General features: G+C 40.9%; 1 protein-coding gene across 1 annotated transcript in view; it reads left to right on the forward strand.

Moving 5' to 3' along the window:
* ADTRP (androgen dependent TFPI regulating protein) overlaps positions 1-21,759 on the forward strand; it is an 85,422-nt gene that overhangs the window by 57,373 nt on the left and 6,290 nt on the right. Inside the window, exon 4 of the mRNA XM_066264922.1 lies at positions 2,798-2,913. Within this exon, the coding sequence (XP_066121019.1) occupies positions 2,798-2,913 (116 nt within the window). The remainder of the gene's footprint in view (positions 1-2,797; positions 2,914-21,759) is intronic.

Consider the following 21,759-nt stretch of genomic DNA (forward strand, 5'->3'; position numbering starts at 1 on the left):
TGTAAAAGCATTAATCACTGTGAACTTATTTTCTCCTAATGCAAATACACTACATTGTTACACAGGAATTCTGTTCCAAATGATCATTAATTAGAGAGGAGAAGCTGCTGACTATGGACAGGGTTAATAAAATCTGTCAGATCAATGGCCAATGTAATGGGACTGTTAATGGTTGCTAATAGAAGTTGGCTCTTTTCTGGCTGTGGCAGAATGAAGAGGGAACCGAATGTGGGGGGGGGAGGTGGTGGCTTTGCTGGACAGGCAACCATTGCTCACCTCCTGAGGTGGCCTCTGGGTGAGAAGAGCATCCATGTCAGTAAGAGCATTGCCAGTGCTCAGGGCAGCTATGGCTGGAGCACCAGCACCAGCTGTGGGCTGAGGAGGGACTCCTGGGGTGACCATGGGGAGAGCTCTGCAACCAGACTCCAGCTGCTTGCATGCCACATCCTCCCAAAGGCTACAGGTCAGGGTGCATCGAGCACTGGGTGCTGTGGCCACCCCAAAACTTTGCTTCACCCAACATTAGGTCAGCAACAAGATGAAGCACATCACAATAGAGTGATAATCTCCACTAATGCTCACTAGAAGTTTCCTGGGCCAAGGAGACAGCCCTTTGCTTATCTCAGTCTTCAGAGTGGTACCCCTAAATGTGCACCATTCACTATCCTGTTTAATAACCCAGGAAGCTGAAGTTCAGACAGATTCAGTAACTAGTCCAAGGTCAGTTTCAAAACTGTGTCCTGCCGCATTATGTCCCTTTATTGGAGAGAGAGACACAGGAGCTGCAGACTAAAATCAGGCCAAAGGCCCTGGCCAGTTGGCTCAGCAGTAGAGCGTCAGCCTGGTGTGCGGGGGACCCGGGTTTGATTCCCGGCCAGGGCACATAGGAGAAGCACCCATTTGCTTCTCCACCCCCCCCTCCTTCCTCTCTGTCTCTCTCTTCCCCTCCCGCAGCCAAGGCTCCATTGGAGCAAAGATGGCCCGGGCACTGGGGATGGCTCCTTGGCCTCTGCCCCAGGCGCTAGAGTGGCTCTGGTAGCGGCAGAGTGATGCCCCGGAGGGGCAGAGCATCACCCCCTGGTGGGCAGAGCATCGCCCCTGGTGGGCATGCCGGGTGGATCCCGGTCGGGCGCATGCAGGAGTCTGTCTGACTGTCTCTCCCCGTTTCTAGCTTAAGAAAAATACAAAAAAAAAAAAAATCAGGGCAAAAAAAAGAAGCAAGGCAGGACAGTGGACCTGGAAGCCTTCTCATTTGCACTTGCAGTCAGGCAGTATGTTCAGGACCAATCTTGAGAAAAGTATAGAAAAGTATGATTTGTCCAAAATGCTGTTTCTAGAGGCTTTGCCTCAAAAATGTGGGTACCCTGGGTTTTAAGAAGCCTGACTACTTTGTCACCCAACAGCAGCCTTGACAGGGGGTCCTCGGGCCTTCTCTGCTCAGTATTACCCTATACTTAAGACTTGTTCCTTCTCATCCCTCCCTTGGCCCATCAATACTTGTTTCCTGTCATCTAAGGTCATGGTCTCCTGACTGTACCTTAGCTGGGGCAGGTAAGGCAGGAGGAAGCTACTGCCTCCTGGGGCTGCCTCTGAGCCCCAGAATGATGGGACTGGCAGCAAAGACCATCCAGAGCCATTGCCCAGGGTCCCAGCTGCATGGGAGCATGGTGATGCAGGCACTGTGACATTCTTAAGTCCCAGTGACTGCTCTAACCAAGATGTTGACATAGCTGCCTGGGGGCCCAGGAATGGGAATGGGATGGAGCGTGCAGGTGAAGGCTACGGATACATGCGGATGGAAGAGGAATGACATAAAGGTAAAAACTGTAAAACATCAACACTAATAGATGTTTCCAGTGAGTAGAAAGTATGGCATAAAGGAGAATTTAAATTGTTCGATCAATGTAAGTACACTTCACATAAACTCAAGCCACCTTAAGCAAGTCTCAGTAGTCTTCCCACCTGAAAACACCACTATTACTAAAGGCTTATTTCCTTGATTATGTTATTTGAAAAATGTAGTGTGAAGAGTATGAGAGATATGAGAGGGCAGGTGGTTATGAAGGAGAGGATGAAGCCATGAAGGAGTGGGGAGGACATAGAAGGTTTTAGAGAGAGGCTTGTACACACCCCACAGCACCCATCTCCCATCAACAGGATGGTTACATACCGCCAAGTGCAATGGGAAATGCAGAAATGGCTAAGACATGTTCTCTGGCCCCCGAGATCTTACAAATACACATCAGCAGTGCTAGACTGAATGGCTCAGGATAAAAATGCAATCAAATTGAGTGAGAGAAATTAGCAAGAGGAAAATTCAGAGACAGCATCATGGAAGATTGCATTGGTTGTGAAGAACATGGATGATGAGAACACAGGGAGAGAAGGCACAGTTCACACAGCTGAGGCATGAACAGAAGTGTGAGGCTATGAGCAAGAGGGCGAGTACAGAAAAGAGTGAACAGCCTGGTTCCCATGGAGGAGGTGTGTGTGTGCGCGCGCAAGCATGTGTACATGCGTGTTAGGAGAGGGAAGCAGCAGACAGTAAGTAGGACAAGAGAAGGTGACCACACATTACAAAGAAACTTGGTTGCCAGACAAAGGAGTTCAGGTCAGTATGATAAGCAATAGAGAGCTACTGTTGGTCCTTGATCATCTAAGGAGCATGATCTCAGCCAAGTTTTGGAAAGTTTCATCTGGTGGTTGTGGAATAAGGTAGGTTGAAGGAAAAAGAAAGAATTAGAAACACTGGAAAGTCAAGGCACCCTGACATGGCTTGTCATCTTTTCTCCTCCAGCATACATTCATATTCCCCTTCTTACTGGTTGAAGTCATCCTCAGGCCACACTGCTATCCATTGAAGAAGAAAGGACTTACCTTGTTGGCTGTTGCTAGTCTTGGTTACATTAGCAGGTAAGAATAGCAGAGAGAAAATAAACTTACTGCCATTCAAGTCTCTAAGGAATAATTCAGAAGCATGTATTTCTGAGAGTGCCTTTATATTGAGTTAATGGGGATTCACCCATTTTTAAATTTTCAAGTAAGAAGAATTTTTATTGTTTGCTTTTGATACTCATGGAAACATCACAGGCAAGAGAATACACAAATGAGCACACATGCCTATGCACACACGCACACAACAAGTCAAGAGTTCCTCTCTCCTTCTTGTAGCAAAGCTACACATGCTGCTTTCCCCAAGAAAATGTTGATATTTGGGTCCATTTGCAAATTAAATATTTCAAGAGCTGAGTGATCCAAGGCATCTAAATGTATCTGTTCTAAAAAGGCATTTGAAAGGCTGAGCATGCTGGGTTTGGGTCCATTCCTGTTGCCTATATCATTATGTGTTTATTTGCATCAACATCTGGCACTAGGGCTCTTAGATGGCATTTGGGCCATTGCCCAGGGCCCTGCAGAACATCCTAGCTGGAGGCACGATAGATCACTTAAGCTGCTGGCCTAGATTTTATCATATCATCACCTAGAAACACTGATTCTCAGAAATACTGTCCAATGATCTGTCATTAAGGGAAAGTGCTTGGTTTTCCACCCAGTGAGTAGAAAACTTTTTTGTATTCTACAGCCTTGTCATCCACTCTGTGCTTCTGCTTTACTGAAAGGGACATGCCAAACACAATCAGAAGCTAATCATGATGTTCCTCCTCTACTCTAGGCTCACATAAATTGTTCATATCTGGTCTGACCTGTGGTGGTGCAATGGATAAAGTGTCAACCTGGAAACACTCAGGTTGTCGGTTCAAAACCCTGGGCTTGCCTGGTCAAGGCATATATGGGAGTTCATGCTTCCTGGTCCTCCCCCCTTCTCTCTCTGTCTCCTCTCTATAATGAATAAATAAAATCTTTTAAAAAAATTGTTCATATCTGACAGTCTGGGTAATCCCCAGTCCCAATGTAGAAGAAAGTTTAATTTGGTACAGGGATGTCAGAGACAGAATTCAGAAAACAAACCATTCTAAAGGGCCTTTGGCTCCCATGCCTGTTCCATGGGCTTCATAAGCCTGTCTTAGAGAAAGTAACCTTTGTGCTGGAACCCAGATGATGGCTCCATCCCAGACTTTCCTTCCATTTTGTGAGCTCTGCTCCTCCCACCCTTTTGGACCCCTCTTTCCCCTAGTGTCCAAGCTCTTTCTTGCTTTTCCTGTCTTACAGAAAGTACTTGCTCAGTAAATCTACCCCATGATCCCAGTGATCTACACCATTCTCCAGCCTGGGGCCTTTGCGTTTTGAGAAAGACCATTTTAGAGAATAAGGATTGAGTTGGGGACCTCCTGTCTGGAACACTGTATTGGAAAAGATTCTGAGGCCTTACCAAAAAAGAGTTGCATTATCATTTAGTGATTTCTTCCAATTGCTGTATAATGGAAAGTAGCAAGATAAGTTCCATGTATTTGCCAAGTATGGCTTGACCCAAATAAGTAAGTTCTTAAAGACAGAATACCCAGGACCAGGGATGGGGTAAGAGTATATATCCATCAAGACAGTTATGTTGTATGGGCTAGGGAGAAGCAGGGTGGTAGCTGATTGATTATGCACATGACTTTACATACTCTGTTTTATTTTGTTTCATTTTATTTTGGTGGACTTCAAACTTATTAATTCTTTCCAACTGTAACTTTTGGAGTTCATATATGGGATAGTATTTTTGATCTATCAACATTTTCTGCCTAAGGACTTGAAAATTGATTGTTAACTTTCAAACCTGACCCTTAACCTTTTACTTCTCAGAAACCAAGAAGGCACAAGAGCAACTAAGACCACTGGAATTTGGGGCAGGGGGATTGCAGTGGCTGCAAAAGATAGGAAACAATGTGCAAGACGGCTTGGCTTATTGGTGCCTGGGCATGTGTTCTGACAATGCAAGGAGTTGGGTGGTTGCAGAGAAGAGGTACAGTAAGATGGGGTCAGGTGTGAGTATATCACATAGCCATTCAACTAGCTATTTGCTAGTGCCAGGCACTGTGCTAAGATACCAAGGGTACAGCAGTGTAGCAGCTACCATGCTGCTTGCAGGACTGTCTGGGAGAGGCGTGTGTGCACACATTGGGAAGACAGGTTGCGGAGTAGGGTATGCACAGGGTAGGGTTCCACAGACAGCATTCTGTATAATGCTGAGGACTCTCTTACAAAGGAGTAATGTCTAAGCTGAGACCCAAAGAAGGAGTAGGAATAAGTCAAAGAGACAAAAAAGACCTCCAGGCAGAAAAATCAGCGTCTATAAAGGGCTGGAGGGGCTGAGGGTGTGGCTGAATTGCAGAACATGAAAGAGCTAGATCATAAATTCACATCAATGAGTCTGGACTTTTAAACTGAGGGGTTTTCTGTGGAAAAAAAGTTTTAAGCAGAGGAATGCAATGATGCAGCTTATGTAAGAAAGATGATTGGAAAGTTGATTTTGGCTGAAGTGCAAAAATTAGAGGAAAAGGGCAAGGAGACTAGTTGGTGGCATTTGTGAGACTTAATAATAGCTAATTGATGAGAATATTAATCAATTTTAAATAGAATTAGAGGAGGAGGATGGGAGAGAAGACTAAAAGGTCCTCGAGCATTAGAAACCTGACGCCTCACTGGATTCAATGACATGCTCAAAGTCATATGGCCAGGGAAAGCAAAGCTAGGACTTAAATAGAGATCTATTTCCAAATGCAGCTCTCTTTCCACTTTATTCACATGGCCAGGTATTTATCCAGCTCACTTCATGTGTAAAGCAATGTCTGCTAAGTGCTGGAGGAGTTGGGTATGCAGAAGAAGCTTGACATGGTCCCTACTGTTTCTCAAAGCTTTCACAATGTTGTTGTTTCCAGCTCTGTGCTTGTGATGTTGGTGATGTAATGGAGCAAGTAGAAGGAAGCATAGCAGAAATGTGACTAGGTGAACCCCAGTGGTTTGAGATTTTCACCTCCATATCATTAATGAAATAGTAAACCAGCTTTTGGTCCATCAGGCCCCATTATTCCTAGAATAAATCAAACATACCTGTATGTGGGCAAGTTGTGCTGCACACTGACTGAAGCTTCCCTACATCCGTCCATTTCCTAGTTAAGAGAGTTCAGACTCTCTGCCTGCTGTCTCCACCCTTATGCAGTGCTCTGGGGCCTATGAGCCTTCACAGCCACAGATGTCCATCAATATGTGCCACAAACTGTGGATATCCATGGAGATGTTTTAAGGAAGTAGCTGTGGGTCAGCTGTTAGGCGTGCCTGTTTGGATGGGCAAATAGGGAAACGTATAGCAGAAATGAGGTCAGGAACATGGGCCCAGGCCAGACAGAGCGTGAGAAACAAACACGAGTCAGAAAAATGGCAATAACTGAGCTAGGAAAGCATTTCACTGCAGAAATCACATCGCAATGACCTAAAAATAATTACAAAGACCATGGGGACTGCCTTACTTGTGGAACTTGCTTTTTGTTATTTTTCAGATTGCAAAATTGGAGGGCTGGCCCCTAAATGGGAAAAGAAAGCTTTGCAAAGTAGTAATAACTGCAAATCTTTCATTTCCTTCGGAAAGCATTAGTCACCTATAAATATGGTAGCTCACTCGCTCCTCCCTTCTCTTTCACCTCAAAACACCTCTGAGGCAGTGGTGAGGAGCAAGAAAATAGAAACGTTCCTACTGCTGGCTCTTATTCATTCTTTTATTGAGCAAATATTTCCCTTAACACAGGGCTGGTCTTGCTGGGAAAAGCAAAGTTATATAATGCCAACCCCAGCCTGTTGGGGTTTTTACTTAGTAAGTGGGAATCAGCCATACACACAAATGATAAGAACACACAATGGCAAGTGAGACAACGTCAGAACAATACAGGGAACTACAGAAACAGGGAGGAAGAAGTGGTTATGTCTTGCTGGATAGTGTGGGAAAGGTGTGCATTGGTCTGGGCCCTGAAGGACGGGCTTGTTTAGAGCTTCAAAAATGGAGAAAGTGTACAACTCAGCATAGTCTGAAGGCCAAGGGACACAAACTATGTTAGAACAATGATCAGCAACTCCCATGAACTGGACATCTGAGTGAAGGAGCCTGACAGGACATCACTCTGGAACTGCCCTCCTATATAGGCTTGCAGAGGGCAGGCTAGAGGCCATTAAACAGAGTTGAGACATTGTTAGATTCAATTACTGCTGCTGTTTATTTCTATGGCATGGAGCTGGGAGAGAAAGGTATTAGTAACATGGCCAGAGAATTATGATTTTTTAAATTTTTTAAGGACTTTATTCATTTTAGAAGAAGGAGAGGAGAGCAGGAAGCATCAACTCCCATATGTGCCTTGACCAGGCAAGCCCAGGGTTTCGAACCAGAAACCTCAGAGTTCCAGGTTGAAGCTTTATCCACTGTGCCATCACAAGTCAGGCCAGAGAATTATACTTTTAAAAGTCTTTAATTGCTTTAAGAGCACTTAAAATGGATTGAAATGTTAAGATGTGGGAAGCAAAGTAGAGTAAAACCATATACAAATAGAATTTTCATCTAGTGTAATCACACAGTCTTCTTCCTCATCCATAGTTATTTCAGAGTTCCACTGTCATCCATGTCCAAGGGTTCAGAGCACCATCTCCCTGGCTGCAGGTGGTCCAGTTCTCCAAGACCTCCATCTCTACAGAACTCTAGTAATCCAATGAGTGCTCACACATGCCCGTGTTGTACACAGTTCTGAACACTGCCTTCCCACATGAACTGTAGAGCCACAACACCGAGTCCTCTGGGCCCAACATCTCCACCTTGCTCTGCTTTCAAGCTAGTATCCCACTCCCACTGCTAACAATGCCAACACTACCACTACACAGTATTTCCCAATGTTGGTAGAAATAGAACAATGCTGCTGGCCACTGCAACAGCCCCAACTAGCCTGAAGTATATCACCACTTTGCTCTGGGAAGACCAGAAATCTGCTGATGCCTTAACTATCCTTGATAGTGTGTAAGGTATTGCATGCCAGTGCAAGTGTTGCACAAATAGGCAGCCATAACCCAGCCTTGGAGAAAATATTTTCAAAGTTACTTCTCTATAGTAGTTTGTGTGAGGTGAGAGGGATGATTCCTTTCTTTTATACTATGCTCGCTCAGGTGATGACCACAGAAAAGCTGCCAGCATCCCCAGGTTTAACAATCCTCTAAATTAATGCACCCATTTACACATACAGTTATATGTATAGACATCATACCCCCAGAATACCTTAAAAACTGCCAGAGGGCTGGGCTAGGCTGAGTTCCAGAATCAGCCACCCTGCCACACCTAGCATCGACACCAGTGCACTGTGTGAATTCTCTCCCAAAGCCAGCACTGGTACCCCTTCCTGAAATCCAACCTCCTTCTGGGACTGTCTAGATGCTTCATAGTTTATAACCTCAAGGATTCCTTAGCTCTCATGTAACTTAATATATGAAAACAAATATAAAAATGCCACACAACTCCCCTTCTTATCAATGGTTTGGGTCGAGGCTAGTCAGCGTGCATATTGAAGAAGGGTGACAGTGGAGGGCTAGGAGAGGAAACAGTTTTCTACACTCATCACCCTTCCTATCTGAACCTCAGCTCCTGCTTACCTAAAATGCTTGTTACAGAAATTAGAATTAAGAGCAACTGTGCGATCAGGATGGAGAGACATACCTGAGACACATTGTTGATGTAACAGGATGGGTTCTGTGGATTAATTGGCACATAGCAAGCAAATGAAAAAGAAAATATCAATGATAATTCTAAGAATTTGTAGCCAGCAGCCTGGGAAGATAGTGATTTCATTAATAGATGTAGAGAAGTTAGGAAATAAATAGTTCTGGGTATAAGTAAAAAAATCAGTTTAAAATCCCAAATCTGAGTCTCATTCTAAAAAATTCTGATTTAATTGGTCTAGGATATGTACTGGGCATCAGAAGTTTTAAAGCCCCAAGGCAATTTTAATCACCAGCACTTGCCTAGCAAAACTTCCATTTGGAAAATCAATCCAGGGAGCTGAACCCTCCAGGTGAGAAGAGATTGCTGGAGAAAGGGGAGAGGAGAGAAGGGGAGAGAAAAAGAGGCAGAGAGAGAGAGAGGGAAAGAGAAGAAGAGAAAGAGAGACAGGAAAGGGAAGAGAAGAAAAGTGGGAAGTGAATGCTAAGGAAATGCCCTCATCTAAGGGACAAGAAGGGAAAAAGGGAAGCAAATTAGCAAAGAATGATCAGATGGTAGAAAACAGGGAATGAACAAAAACCTCATGGTCCTTGAAGGGAAGAGGAAGCTTCAAGCCTGAAGGGGCATTCCAAGGAGGGGTGGGCAATAGTTATAAATGCCATGAAGATATTACCATCCAACTCTCATTATTGCTAGCATTTTAACATCCAGGTAAACTATTTCTCTAACGCTCTAGCTTCATAACTGTCTTCATTCTATCTATCATCTATCTATCTATCTATCATCTATCTATCTTTCTGCTATCTATCAAACAATCATCTATCTATCATCTATCTATCAGCTATCTATCATCATCTATCTGTATACTTATTTTTGCTTCACTTGAAATTTGTTGAAAGCTAAATAAATCATGAATTTACTTTTTAAAACAATGGTAGAAATTCACAACTCAATATTAAAAATCATATTTAAATTTTATAGTTATTGAAACTAGAGGTTGTGGCTCTGGCCGGTTGGCTCAGTGGTAGAGTGTCAGCCTGGTGTGCGGGAGTCCTGGGTTCAATTCCCAGCCAGGGCACACAGGAGAAGCACCCATCTGCTTCTCCACCCCTCCCCTTCTCCTTCCTCTCTGTCTCTCTCTTCCCCTCCCGCAGCCAAGGCTCCATTGGAGCAAAGTTGGCCCGGGCGCTGAGGATGGCTCTGTGGCCTCTGCCTCAGGCACTAGAATGGCTCTGGTTGCAGCAGAGCGACGCCCCAGATGGGCAGAGCATCGCCCCCTGGTGGGCATGTCAGGTGGTTCCTGGTCGGGCGCATGTGGGAGTCTGTCTGACTGCCTCCCCATTTCCAACTTCAGAAAAAACAAACAAGCAAAAATATTAGAAACTAGAGCTTGTTTTTAACATGTCATTGTTCATATTTGATTAGGAGCATTTTGTATGGTCTGAGTAGAAAGCCTGGGAAGAAAGGTGAACAGAGTTGGAACAGGGGGTAGGTTTCAAGGACAGCAAGAGACTAAAGCTTCACCTAAGGAATCACCCACTAGGTCACCGGTTCTCAGGGACTTTATCATAGTAGGACATCTTCTGCTAGGTTGTAAAATTCATTTGTAAATGGAAACACAGGTTGTCCTTTAGATGCATTAGATGTAATTGTGGCATTAGATATAACTATGACCCTCTCACATGTTTATGTTTGAAGGCAGCATGAAACATAAGGCCAGAGGATCATTTTGTTTTATTTATTCTGCTGAGCTAAAAAGATATGGCATGAGGGTTGACACTTTAAGAACTGAGATGCTTAAAGCCCACAAAATCCTTACCTATTAATCTCTAACCCACAGACTTCCACTATTTTCCTACTGATCAGACACAGAAAATATGCATTTCATGATAATTTTTTGATGTTACAAGATGTAAGATGAGAAGACTATAAGATTAATTTTTGGCTACTGATGTGTGCCCACCCACCCTGACTCACACAGATACATATGGCAGACAGCTCCAGAAAAACATGTATTATTGATATCTCAACTGAGGGTCAGAGTCATTGGCTTTTTCAAAATATTAATAAAGCAAATGTCAAATTAAGTAATTTAAAATGCCACAGGGTACATTTTTCAGTTGTCAGAGGTTATGGTGTTCTTGTTGGGTCAGGCGCTGAGAGCTGTCTCAGCAGCTGCAGTGGACAGCAGTTAGAACCACAGGTGCTAGTAGAGACACTCAGCCATTCATTTAAAAATAGAAAGAGCCTGGACTCAGTGGTAGAGCATTGGCCTGGCATGTGGAAATTTTGGGTTCAATTACTGGCCAGGGCACACAGGAAAGCACCCATCTGCTTCTCCACCCTTCCCCCTCTCCTTTCTCTTTATCTCTCTCTTCTCCCCCAGCAACCAAGGCTCCATTGGAGCAAAGTTGACTCGAGTGCTGAGGATGGCTCAAAGGCCTCCACCTCAGGTGCTAGAATGACTCCAGTTACAACAGAGCAATACCCCAGTTGGACAGAAAATCACCCCTAGTGGGCTTGCCAGGTGGATCCCAGTCAGGTGCATGTGGGAGTCTGTCTCTCTGCCTCCTGGCTTCTCACTTCATAAAAATACAAAAAACTGAAAAATAAAAATAAAATAGAAAGAACTTGCTGTGTTCCAGCATACAGGAAATGGATGTGCATGGCAGATACCATTGTAGTCCTATAGAGCTTCCAGGCTAGGGAGAAAGACAATCAAATAAGCAACACAGGTAAGTTCATGGTAGGAGAAGCACATGGCTAGAGAATCTAACTGAATGGGAGTTAAATGATGTTTAGGAAATCTTTTCTAGAGGAATTGACTAACGCTGAGACTTGAAACATGAGTGCAATTCTGCCCAACACAGAGCAAAGAGAAGTGTGTCTCAAGAGGTGACAAGTGTGTCTCAAGAGGTCAGGGGTCAACAGCATGGATGAAGGTCTAGAAGCTACAGAACTTGGTACATTTCAAGAAACAGAAAGGGGTTCAGTGTGGGTGGACTGCAGATATGAGGGTGGATGGATGGGCAGGGTAAAGCCAGGTAGGCTCAGTGAAGGAGCCTAGATATTCTAAAACAACAGGGACCCACTGGAATCAGGGCACTCCATGAGTGGATTTCCCTTTTAGAAAGCTGGCTAGATTACTGGTGGCCTAAAGTATGGAAAGTGGATTGAAGGGAGCCAGAAATCCCAGTGAGGAGACAATTACAGAAACCCAGGTGAGTTGAAAGAGCCTGGACTGAGATCATGAAGTGAGTGCACTGGAGAAACATTTAGATATGATGTTATTGAGTCTCACCTGGGGCTAAGGAAAAGCTGATGCTGAGACAGAGAAAGAATGATAAATTCACTTTTGATTTGCTAAATTGGTCCTTCCTCCCTTCCTCCTTTCCATTTCTCTCTGCCTCCATCTCTCTTTCCCTCCCTTCCTCTCCTCCTTTTTATTCTCCTCCTCCTCTTCTCTTCCCCCTTTGAACATATATTCACGTGAGCCATGAAGAAATGATACCACCTGAGTATGACATCTTCCTACTCAGGTGTCTCTGCTGATGGCCCTTCATTAAATAACTGCATTCTTGCATGATACTCTATGTGTTTTTTCATGACTCTTCTCACTGTCAGTTAACATAACCTATAACTTCCTTCACACTTTTTCTGTGAAAGTACAGACTTTCTTAGTTTACCTCAGAAACGTTCCTTTCCAGAACCTTATGCTCAAGGAAACAAACGTAAATAAACAGAAAACTTCCAGGCCTAGAGGAATGTCCTTATTTGTCAACTATCTTATATAAGCATGCATGAGGAAATAGGAAGCCCTGATTTCAAGTACATAAACAAAGTGAACTAATTAATGCAACCTGTTTAGAATATATTTAGATGTGCTCATTGATCCCAAACTCTTAACCCTAGCTACTTGGGGATGTTAACTTCCTTCCCTTACACCTTCTCTTGGATGTGGTGAGAAGCAGCCATGGAGGAAAGGAGTACATGAACATCCTTCTAAAATGCATGCATTAATGGGATGTACTTGCATGCAATTCCACTATTGGAAATAGCAATTACCATTTGTTTTTAATCTAGTCAAGTTTTGCATACACAAGAGAAGTATCTAGCCAAGTTCAAGGCAGCAGAGCAGTACTAGCAGGGCCACAACTGGAGACCAAGGGCCAACCACACTCTTGTATGACCGGAAAAGGGATATCCCCTAAAAATGTTTCTTTATTATGGTAAAATATGCATAACATAAAATTTTTCATTTTAACCATTTTTATATATGAAGTTTAGTGACATTAAGTACATTTTGGAGAAATGTCTATGCAAGTACTTTGTCAATTTTTAATTGGGTTATTTGTTGATTTGTAGGAGTTCTCTATTCTGGATATTAATTCCTTATCAGACATGATTTGCCAATATTTTCCCCATTTCATGGGTTGAATTTACACTCTTATCACTGTGCCCTTTGTTGCACAGAGACAGCCCCTTAAATTTCATGCCATAGGTGTGTCCCTTGCCCTGCTTCTGGTATTAGCCATGGTCTCTTCCCCAAGCAGTTGGCAAACTTCAAGTATTTGAAACAATTAAGATCACATTTGGGTTTCTGAAAGTTTAATTAAGCCCAAAATCTCATTCTTCCCTCCTTTGATAGATAACTTGGGGTAACCAAATCTGAATGTTGTTTCTGAAGCATAACCTAGCCCAGGCATGGCCAATATATGGCCCACAGGCCAGATCTGCCTGCATAATGAGTTTATGCAACCCGTAATTAAATTTTTAATATTCTCATGCAAATCAAAGCTACAATGAGATACCACCTCACACCTGTTAGATTAGCTATTATCAACAAGACAGGTAATAAGTGTTGGAGAGGCTGTGGAGAAAAAGGAACCCTCATCCACTGTTGGTGGGAATGTAAAGTAGTACAACTATTATAGAAGATAATATGGTGGTTCCTCAAAATATTAAAAAAAGAAGAACCATATGGACCAGCAATCCCTCTACTGGGAATATACCCCTAAAACTCAAACACACTGGATGTAAAGATACATGCAGCCCCATGGTCATTGCAGCATTGTTCACAGTGGCCAAGACATGGAAACAACCAAAAAGCTCTTCAATAGATGATTGGATAAAGAAGATGTGGTACATATACACTATGGAATACTACTCAGCCAAAAGAAATGATGAAATCGGATTATTTATAACAGGGGTAGTCAACCTTTTTATACCTACCACCCACTTTTGTATCTCTGTGAGTAGTAAAATTTACTAACCGTCCACCCATTCCACAGTAATGATGATTTATAAAGTAGCGAAGTAACTTGAATTTATAAAATTTATAAAGCAGAGTTACAGCAAGTTAAAGCATATAATAATAATTACTTACCAAATACTTTATGTTGGATTTCTGCTAAGTTTGGCAGAATAAATCTTTATAAAACAACTTACTCAAGGCAACCAGGGAAAAAAAGAATACAACATATAAAGAAAGGCCCATTAGATTATCATCAGATTTCTCAGCAGAAACTCTACAAGCTAGAAGAGAGTGGACCCCAATATTTAAAGTCCTGAAAGAGAGGAACTTCGAGCCACGAATACTATACCCATCAAAGCTATACTTCAAATATGAAGGAGAAATGAAAACATTCACAAATACAGAAAAGATGAGGGAATTTATCATCAGAAAACCCCCACTTGAGGAATTACTAAAGGAGGTTCCCCAATCAGATACAAAGAACAAAAAAAAAAAACAAACAAAAAAACAAAGCCACAAATAAAAGCTCCAAGAAGAACACAATAAAACCAAATTTAAACTGTGACAACAAAAAGAAAGGAGGGGGAACAGGATGGAGATTAATAGTAACAAAGGATGATGGAGTGCAAAAGTATGCACAAAATAGTGTGCTACAATGAACAGGGTAGGAACCCTTTTCATTACTTAAAGGTAACCACCATTGAAAAAACCACCACAGAAGCACATGAGATAAAAAAAAGATAGCAATAGAGGAAAGATGTATGGAATACAACCAAATAAAAACAAAAGATAAAAAACAAAAGAGAAGGATCAAACAAGACACAAAACTAACAGAAAGCAATCTATAAAATGGCAATAGGAACTCACAAGTGTCAATAATTACACTAAATGTAAACGAATTAAACTCACCAATAAAAAGGCACAGAATAGCAGAATGGATTAAAAAAGAAAATCCAACTGTATGCTGCCTACAAGAAACTCATCTAAGTAACAAGGATAAAAACAAATTCAAAGTGAAAAGCTGGAAAAAAATACTCCAAGCAAATAACTTCCAAAAAAAAAAGCAGGCATAGCAATACTCATATCTGATAATGCTGACTACAAGACAGCAAAAGTACTCAGAGACAAAAATGGCCATTTCATAATGGCTAAGAGGACACTGAATCAAGAAGACATAACAGTTCTTAATATATATGCGTCAAACCAAGGAGCACCAAAATATATAAGACAGCTACTTATTGACCTGAAAACAAAAACTGACAAAAATACAATCATACTTGGAGACCTCAACACACCGCTGACGGCTCTAGATCGGTCATCCAAACAGAGAATCAACAAAGATATAGTGGCCTTAAACAAAACACTAGAGCACCTGGATATGATAGACATCTACAGGACATTTCATCCCAAAGTGACTGAGGATACATTTTTCTCCAGTGTACATGGATCATTCTCAAGAATTGACCATATGTTGGGCCACAAAAACAACATCAGCAAATTCAGAAAAATTGAAGTTGTACCAAGCATATTTTCTGATCATAAAGCCTTGAAACTAGAATTCAACTGCAAAAAAGAGGAAAAAAATCCCACAAAAATGTGGAAACTAAACAACATACTTTTAAAAAATGAATGGGTCAAAGAAGAAATAAGTGCAGAGATCAAAATATATATACAGACAAATGAAAATGACGATACGACATATCAGAATCTCTGGGATGCAGCAAAAGCAGTGATAAGAGGGAAGTTCATATCACTACAGGCATATATCAACAAACAAGAGAGAGCCCAAGTGAACCACTTAACTTCACACCTTAAGAAACAAGAAAAAGAAGAACAAAGACAACCCTAAACCAGTCAAAGGAAGGAGATAATAAAAATCAGAGCAGAAATAAATGAAATAGAGAACAGAAAAACTATAGAAAAAATTAATAGAACAAGGAGCTGGTTCTTTGAAAAGATCAACAAAATTGACAAACCCTTGGCAAGACTTACCAAGGAAAAAAGAGAAAGAACTCATATAAACAAAATCCAAAATGACAGAGGAGAAATCACCACGGACACTGTAGATATACAAAGAATTATTGTAGAATACTATGAAAAACTTTATGCCACTAAATTCAAAACTTAGAAGAAATGGATTAATTCTTAGAAAATTACAACCTTCCTAGACTGAGTCAAGAAGAAGCAGAAAGCCTAAACAGACCTATTAGTAGAGAAGAAATAGAAAAAACCATTAAAAACCTCCCCCAAAATAAAAGTCCAGGCCCAGACGGCTATACCAGCGAATTTTATCAAACATTCAAAGAAGACTTGGTTCCTATTCTACTGAAAGTCTTCCAAAAAATTGAAGAAGAAGCAATACTTCCAAACACATTTTATGAGGCCAACATAACCCGCACACCAAAACCAGGCAAGGATAGCACAACAAAAGAAAACTATAGACCAATATCTCTAATGAATACAGATGCTAAAATACTAAACAAAATACTAGCAAATTGAATACAACAACATATTAAAAAAATAATACATCATGATCAAGTGGGATTCATCCCAGAATCTCAAGGATAGTTCAACATACTTAAAATGGTTAAGGTAATACACCAAATCAACAAAACAAAGAACAAAAACCACATGATCTTATCAATAGGTGCAGAAAAGGCTTTCGATAAAATACAACACAATTTTATGTTCAAGACTCTCAACAAAATGGGTATAGAAGGAAAATATCTCAACATGATAAAGGCCATATATGACCATATTAAATGGCACAAAACTGAAGGCTTTCCCCCTTAAATCAGGAACAAGACAGGGTTGTCCACTCTCTCCACTCTTATTTAATGTGGTACTAGAGGTTCTAGCCAGAGCAATCAGACAAGACAAAGAAATAAAAGGCATCCATATCGGAAAAGAAGAAGTATCATTTTTGCAGATGATATGATCCTATACATCAAAAACCCCAAAGAATACACAAAAAGGCTACTAGAAACAATAAGCCAATACAGTTAGGTCGCAGGATACAAAATTAACATACAGAAGTCAATAGCCTTTCTATATGCCAACAACGAAACATTTTAGAACAAACTCAAAAGAATAATCCCCTTCACGATTGCAACAAAAAAAATAAAATACTTTTAAAAAAATTTTTAATTTTTATTTTATTTATTCATTTCCATTAAAAATAAAATTATTTTTAAAAAAAGCTTTGGTACATATATACTATGGAATACTACTCAGCCATAAGAAATGATGACTTTGGATCATTTACAATAACATGGATGGACCTTGATAACATTATACGGAGTGAAATAAGTAAATCAGAAAAAAACTAAGAACTATATAAATCCATACATAGAAGGGACATAAAAATGAGACTTAGAGACATGAACAAGAATGGGATGGCAACAGGGGTGGGAGGTGGGGGGAAGGGGGAGGGGTGAAGAAGAAGAGAGGGGTTGGGGGAGGGGAGGGGCACAAGAAAACCAGATAGAAGGTGACAGAAGACAATTTAACGTTGGGGGAGGGGTACACAGCACAATCAAATGTCAAAATAATCTAGAGATGTTTTCTTTCAACATATGTACCCTGATTTATCAATGTCACTGCATTAAATTTAATAAATAAATTAAAAAAAATACTTAGGAATAAACATAACAAAGAATGTAAAGGACTTATATAATGAAAACTAAACCATTGTTAAGGAAAATCAAAAAAGATATAATGAGATGGAAGAATATACCTTGTTCTTGGTTAGGAAGAATAAATATAATCAAGATGGCTATATTACCCAAAGCAATATACAAATTTAATGCAATTTTCATCAAAATTCCAAGAACATTTTTTAAAGAAATGGAGCAAAAAATCATCAGATTTATATGGAACTATAAAAAACCCCGAATAGCCAAAGCAAACCTAAAGAAAAAGAATGAAGCTGGGGGCATTACAATACCTGACTTCAAACTATATTATAGGGCCATGACAATGAAAACAGCATGGTATTGGCAGAAAAATAGACAGTCAGACCAATGGAACAGAATAAAAAACCCAGAAATAAAACCACATATATATAGTCAAATAATTTTTGATAAAGGGGCCAAAAACACACAATGGAGAAAAGAAAGCCTCTTCAATAAATGGTGCTGGGAAAACTGGAAAGCCACATACAAAAGAATGAAACTGGACTACAGTTTGTCCCCCTGTACTAAAATTAACTCAAAATGAATCAAAGATCTAAACATAAGACCTGAAACAATTAAGTACATGGGAGAAGACATAGGTACTCAACTCATGGACCTGGGTTTTAAAGAGCATTTTATGAATTTGACTCCAAAGGCAAGAGAAGTGAAGGCAAAAATTAATGAATGGGACTACATCAGACTAAGAAGCTTTTGCTCAGCAAGAGAAACTGGTAACAAAATAAACAGACATCCAACTAAATGGGAAATGATATTTTCAAACAACAGCTCAGATAAGGGCCTAATATCCAAAATATACAAAGAACTCACAAAACTCAACAACATACAAACAAACAATCCAATAAAAAAATGGGAAGAGGATATGAATAGACACTTCTCCCAGGAAGAAATACAAATGGCCAACAGATATATGAAAAGATGCTCATTTTTATTAGTTATTAGAGAAATGCAAATCAAAACTGCAATGAGATACCACCTCACACCTGTTCGATTAGCTATTATCAACAAGACAGGTAATAGCAAATGTTGGAGAGGCTGTGGAGAAAAAGGAACCCTCATCCACTGTTGGTGGGAATGTAAAGTAGTACAACCATTATGGAAGAAAATATGGTGGTTCCTCAAAAAACTGAAAAGAGAACTACCTTATGACCCAGCAATCCCTCTACTGGGTATATACCCTAAAAACTCAGAAACATTGATATGTAAAGACACATGCAGCCCCATGTTCATTGCAGCATTGCTCACAGTGGCCAGGACATGGAAGCAACCAAAAAGCCCTTCAATAGATGACTGGATAAAGAAGATATGGCAATATACACTACAGAATACTACTCAGCCATAAGAAATGATGACATTGGATCATTTACAGCAAAATGGTGGGATCTTGATAACATTATACGAAGTGAAATAAGTAAATCAGAAAACAGGAACTGCATTATTCCATACGTAGTTGGGACATAAAAGTGAAACTAAGAGACATTGATAAGAGTGTGGTGGTTATGGGGGGGAGGGGGGAGAGGAAGAGAGAAAGGGGGAGGGGGATGGGCACAAAGAAAACTAGATAGAAGGTGACAGAGGACAATCTGACTTTGGGTGATGGGTATGCAACATAATTGAACGACAAGATAACCTGGACTTGTTATCTTTGAATATATGTATCCTGATTTATTGATGTCGCCCCATTAAAAAAATAAAATTATTAAATATTTAAAAAACAAACAAACAAACAAACTAACAAAAAAACCCAACTTACTATAGTTGAATCTATCTTTTTATTTATACTTTGGTTGTTCCTCTACCACCCACCATGAAAGCTGGAACGCCCACTGGTGGGCGGTAGGGATCAGGTTGACTACCACTGCTCTAAACCTATGTACCCTGATTGATCAGTCTCCCCATTAAAGTAAAATAAAAAAATTTTAATATTCTCCACATGACGCACTGTGGAAATGAAAAAAGTGGTACTTTTAAATCGTTATACATAAACTTCGATATCTTCAGCTCAACTTATACTTGTGAACAAATTATTTTTTAATGAATTTAAATAAAAATACAACAAGATCAAGATTGAATGATTTACATTTTGAGGCTGTGTTAAGAATAGCTACTACAAGTATAGAGCCAGATATTAAAAAAATAATAGGCGATGCACATTAGTTTTTTTGTTAATTTGTTGTACTAAATTACTTACATTTATTCATAAACAAATTATGTAATAAGATTTTGTTTACTTAAACGAATAGTTTTTGTATTTAACATTTTTTAATTTTAATATTTCATCTGGCCCGTGAAAAAAGTTTGCTTTTTAATCTGGCCTGGGGGCAGAAACTGTTGGCCACACCTGACCTAGCCTATCCTGATTGTTACTAGAGATAAATAGCCTGAAAAGAAAGGTTGCTGAGAAAGCTCCTACTGTGACACCTCAGGGGAGAGAAGTTTTTCAATTCTTAATAAATAATCACAATGCCCCATTTCTATTTTACATGTAATAACCCTCTTAATCTTTACAATGGCCTTATAGGTACATAATATTTGCACCCTCACTTTACACCTGAGGGCAGGGACAGAAAGGTTAAGTTAATTGCTGAAGGCAACATGACGGATAGGTGTCAGAACTCAGATTTGAATTAGGAAGCCTGGTTCCAGATACTGTACTCTTAACCAATTAGAAACTGTAGCTGATATATCATCTTCCCCATAATTAAATTTATTATTATTATTTTTTTTTTGTATTTTTCTGAAGCTGGAAACGGGGAGAGACAGTCAGACAGACTCCCGCATGAGCCCCACCAGGATCCACCTGGCACGCCCACCAGGGGGCGACGCTCTGCCCACCAGGGGGCTATGCTCTGCCCCTCCGGGGCATCACTCTGTTGTGACCAGAGCCACTCCAGCACCTGGGGCAGAGGCCAAGGAGCCATCCCCAGCGCCCGGGCCATCTTTCCTCCAATGGAGCCTCGCTGCGGGAGGGGAAGAGAGAGACAGAGAGGAAGGAGAGGGGGAGGGGTGGAGAAGCAGATGGATGCTTCTCCTGTGTGCCCTGGCTTGGAATTGAACCTGGGACTTCTGCACACCAGGCCGACGCTCTACCACTGAGCCAACCAGCCAGGGCCCATAATTAATTTTAAAAGTTATTTCAGACTTTGGCATCCTCCAGTGTGGTTGATTTCCAGAAAACTACATTTTTTGACTTCACTTAAAACTATGGCTCCTCTCCTAGCATTTCTTTCTTTTTCTTGGCTTACAGATATCACTTCTATCCTCACATGAGCAAGATCCAAGCCTTCTATAATCTCAGCCACTTGTACTTAACACTCGACCCATGGTTCTGTCCAGGAGGTAAAATCAGGGCCAACAATTAAACCTCAGGTGTATGTGTTAGAGTAAAATGCTCAATCTCTGTCCCTCCTACCCAACAGACTTGGAGAGCCAATGAAAAGCTATACCTGACTCTTTTTTCTTTCTTTTTTTGTGTGACAGAGACAGAGAGGGGGACAAACAGGAAAGGAGAGAGATGAGAACCATCAATTCTTCATTTTGGCTCCTTAGTCTCCTTAATTGTTCATTGATTGCTTTCTCATATGTGCCTTGACTGGGGCAGAAGGGGGCTGTAGCAGAGCAAATGACCCTTTGCTCAAGACAGCAACCTTTGGGCTTAAGCTAGCAACCATGGGGTCATGTCTATAATCCCACACTGAAGCCAGTGACCTTGTGCTCAAGTTGGTGAGCCCACACCCAAGCCGGATGAGCCTGCGCTCAAGCCGGTGACCTTGAGGTTTCAAATCTGGATCTTCCGCGTCCCAGCCTGATGCTCTATCTATTGCATCACCGCCTGGTCAAGCTACACTTGACTCTTAAGTACAGACATGCAAACCCCACTTGCCTGGCTGAGACCCAGCAAACAGATGCTATCTTAGCAAGCTCAATGTCTCAGCAGGTCTTACCTCTCAGGGAAAAGAATAAGTCATGTTCTCCACACCGTCTTTGACTAATGATGTGTTCAATAAACTCTCGTATTTTTTCAACATCACTGAAGTTAATTAATATTAATAGATTAGGTAAAACAGCCAAGTCCAGATCTTGAAATAGATATGTCTCATTAAATCAAGCCTATCTAGAAAAGACTCACTTCTGTGGGTTTGTGGAAAAGATTAACTGTTGACAGATACCCACTATGAATTTAT

This window comes from Saccopteryx bilineata, chromosome 3, assembly GCF_036850765.1.
Source record: "Saccopteryx bilineata isolate mSacBil1 chromosome 3, mSacBil1_pri_phased_curated, whole genome shotgun sequence".
Taxonomy (NCBI): domain Eukaryota; kingdom Metazoa; phylum Chordata; class Mammalia; order Chiroptera; family Emballonuridae; genus Saccopteryx; species Saccopteryx bilineata.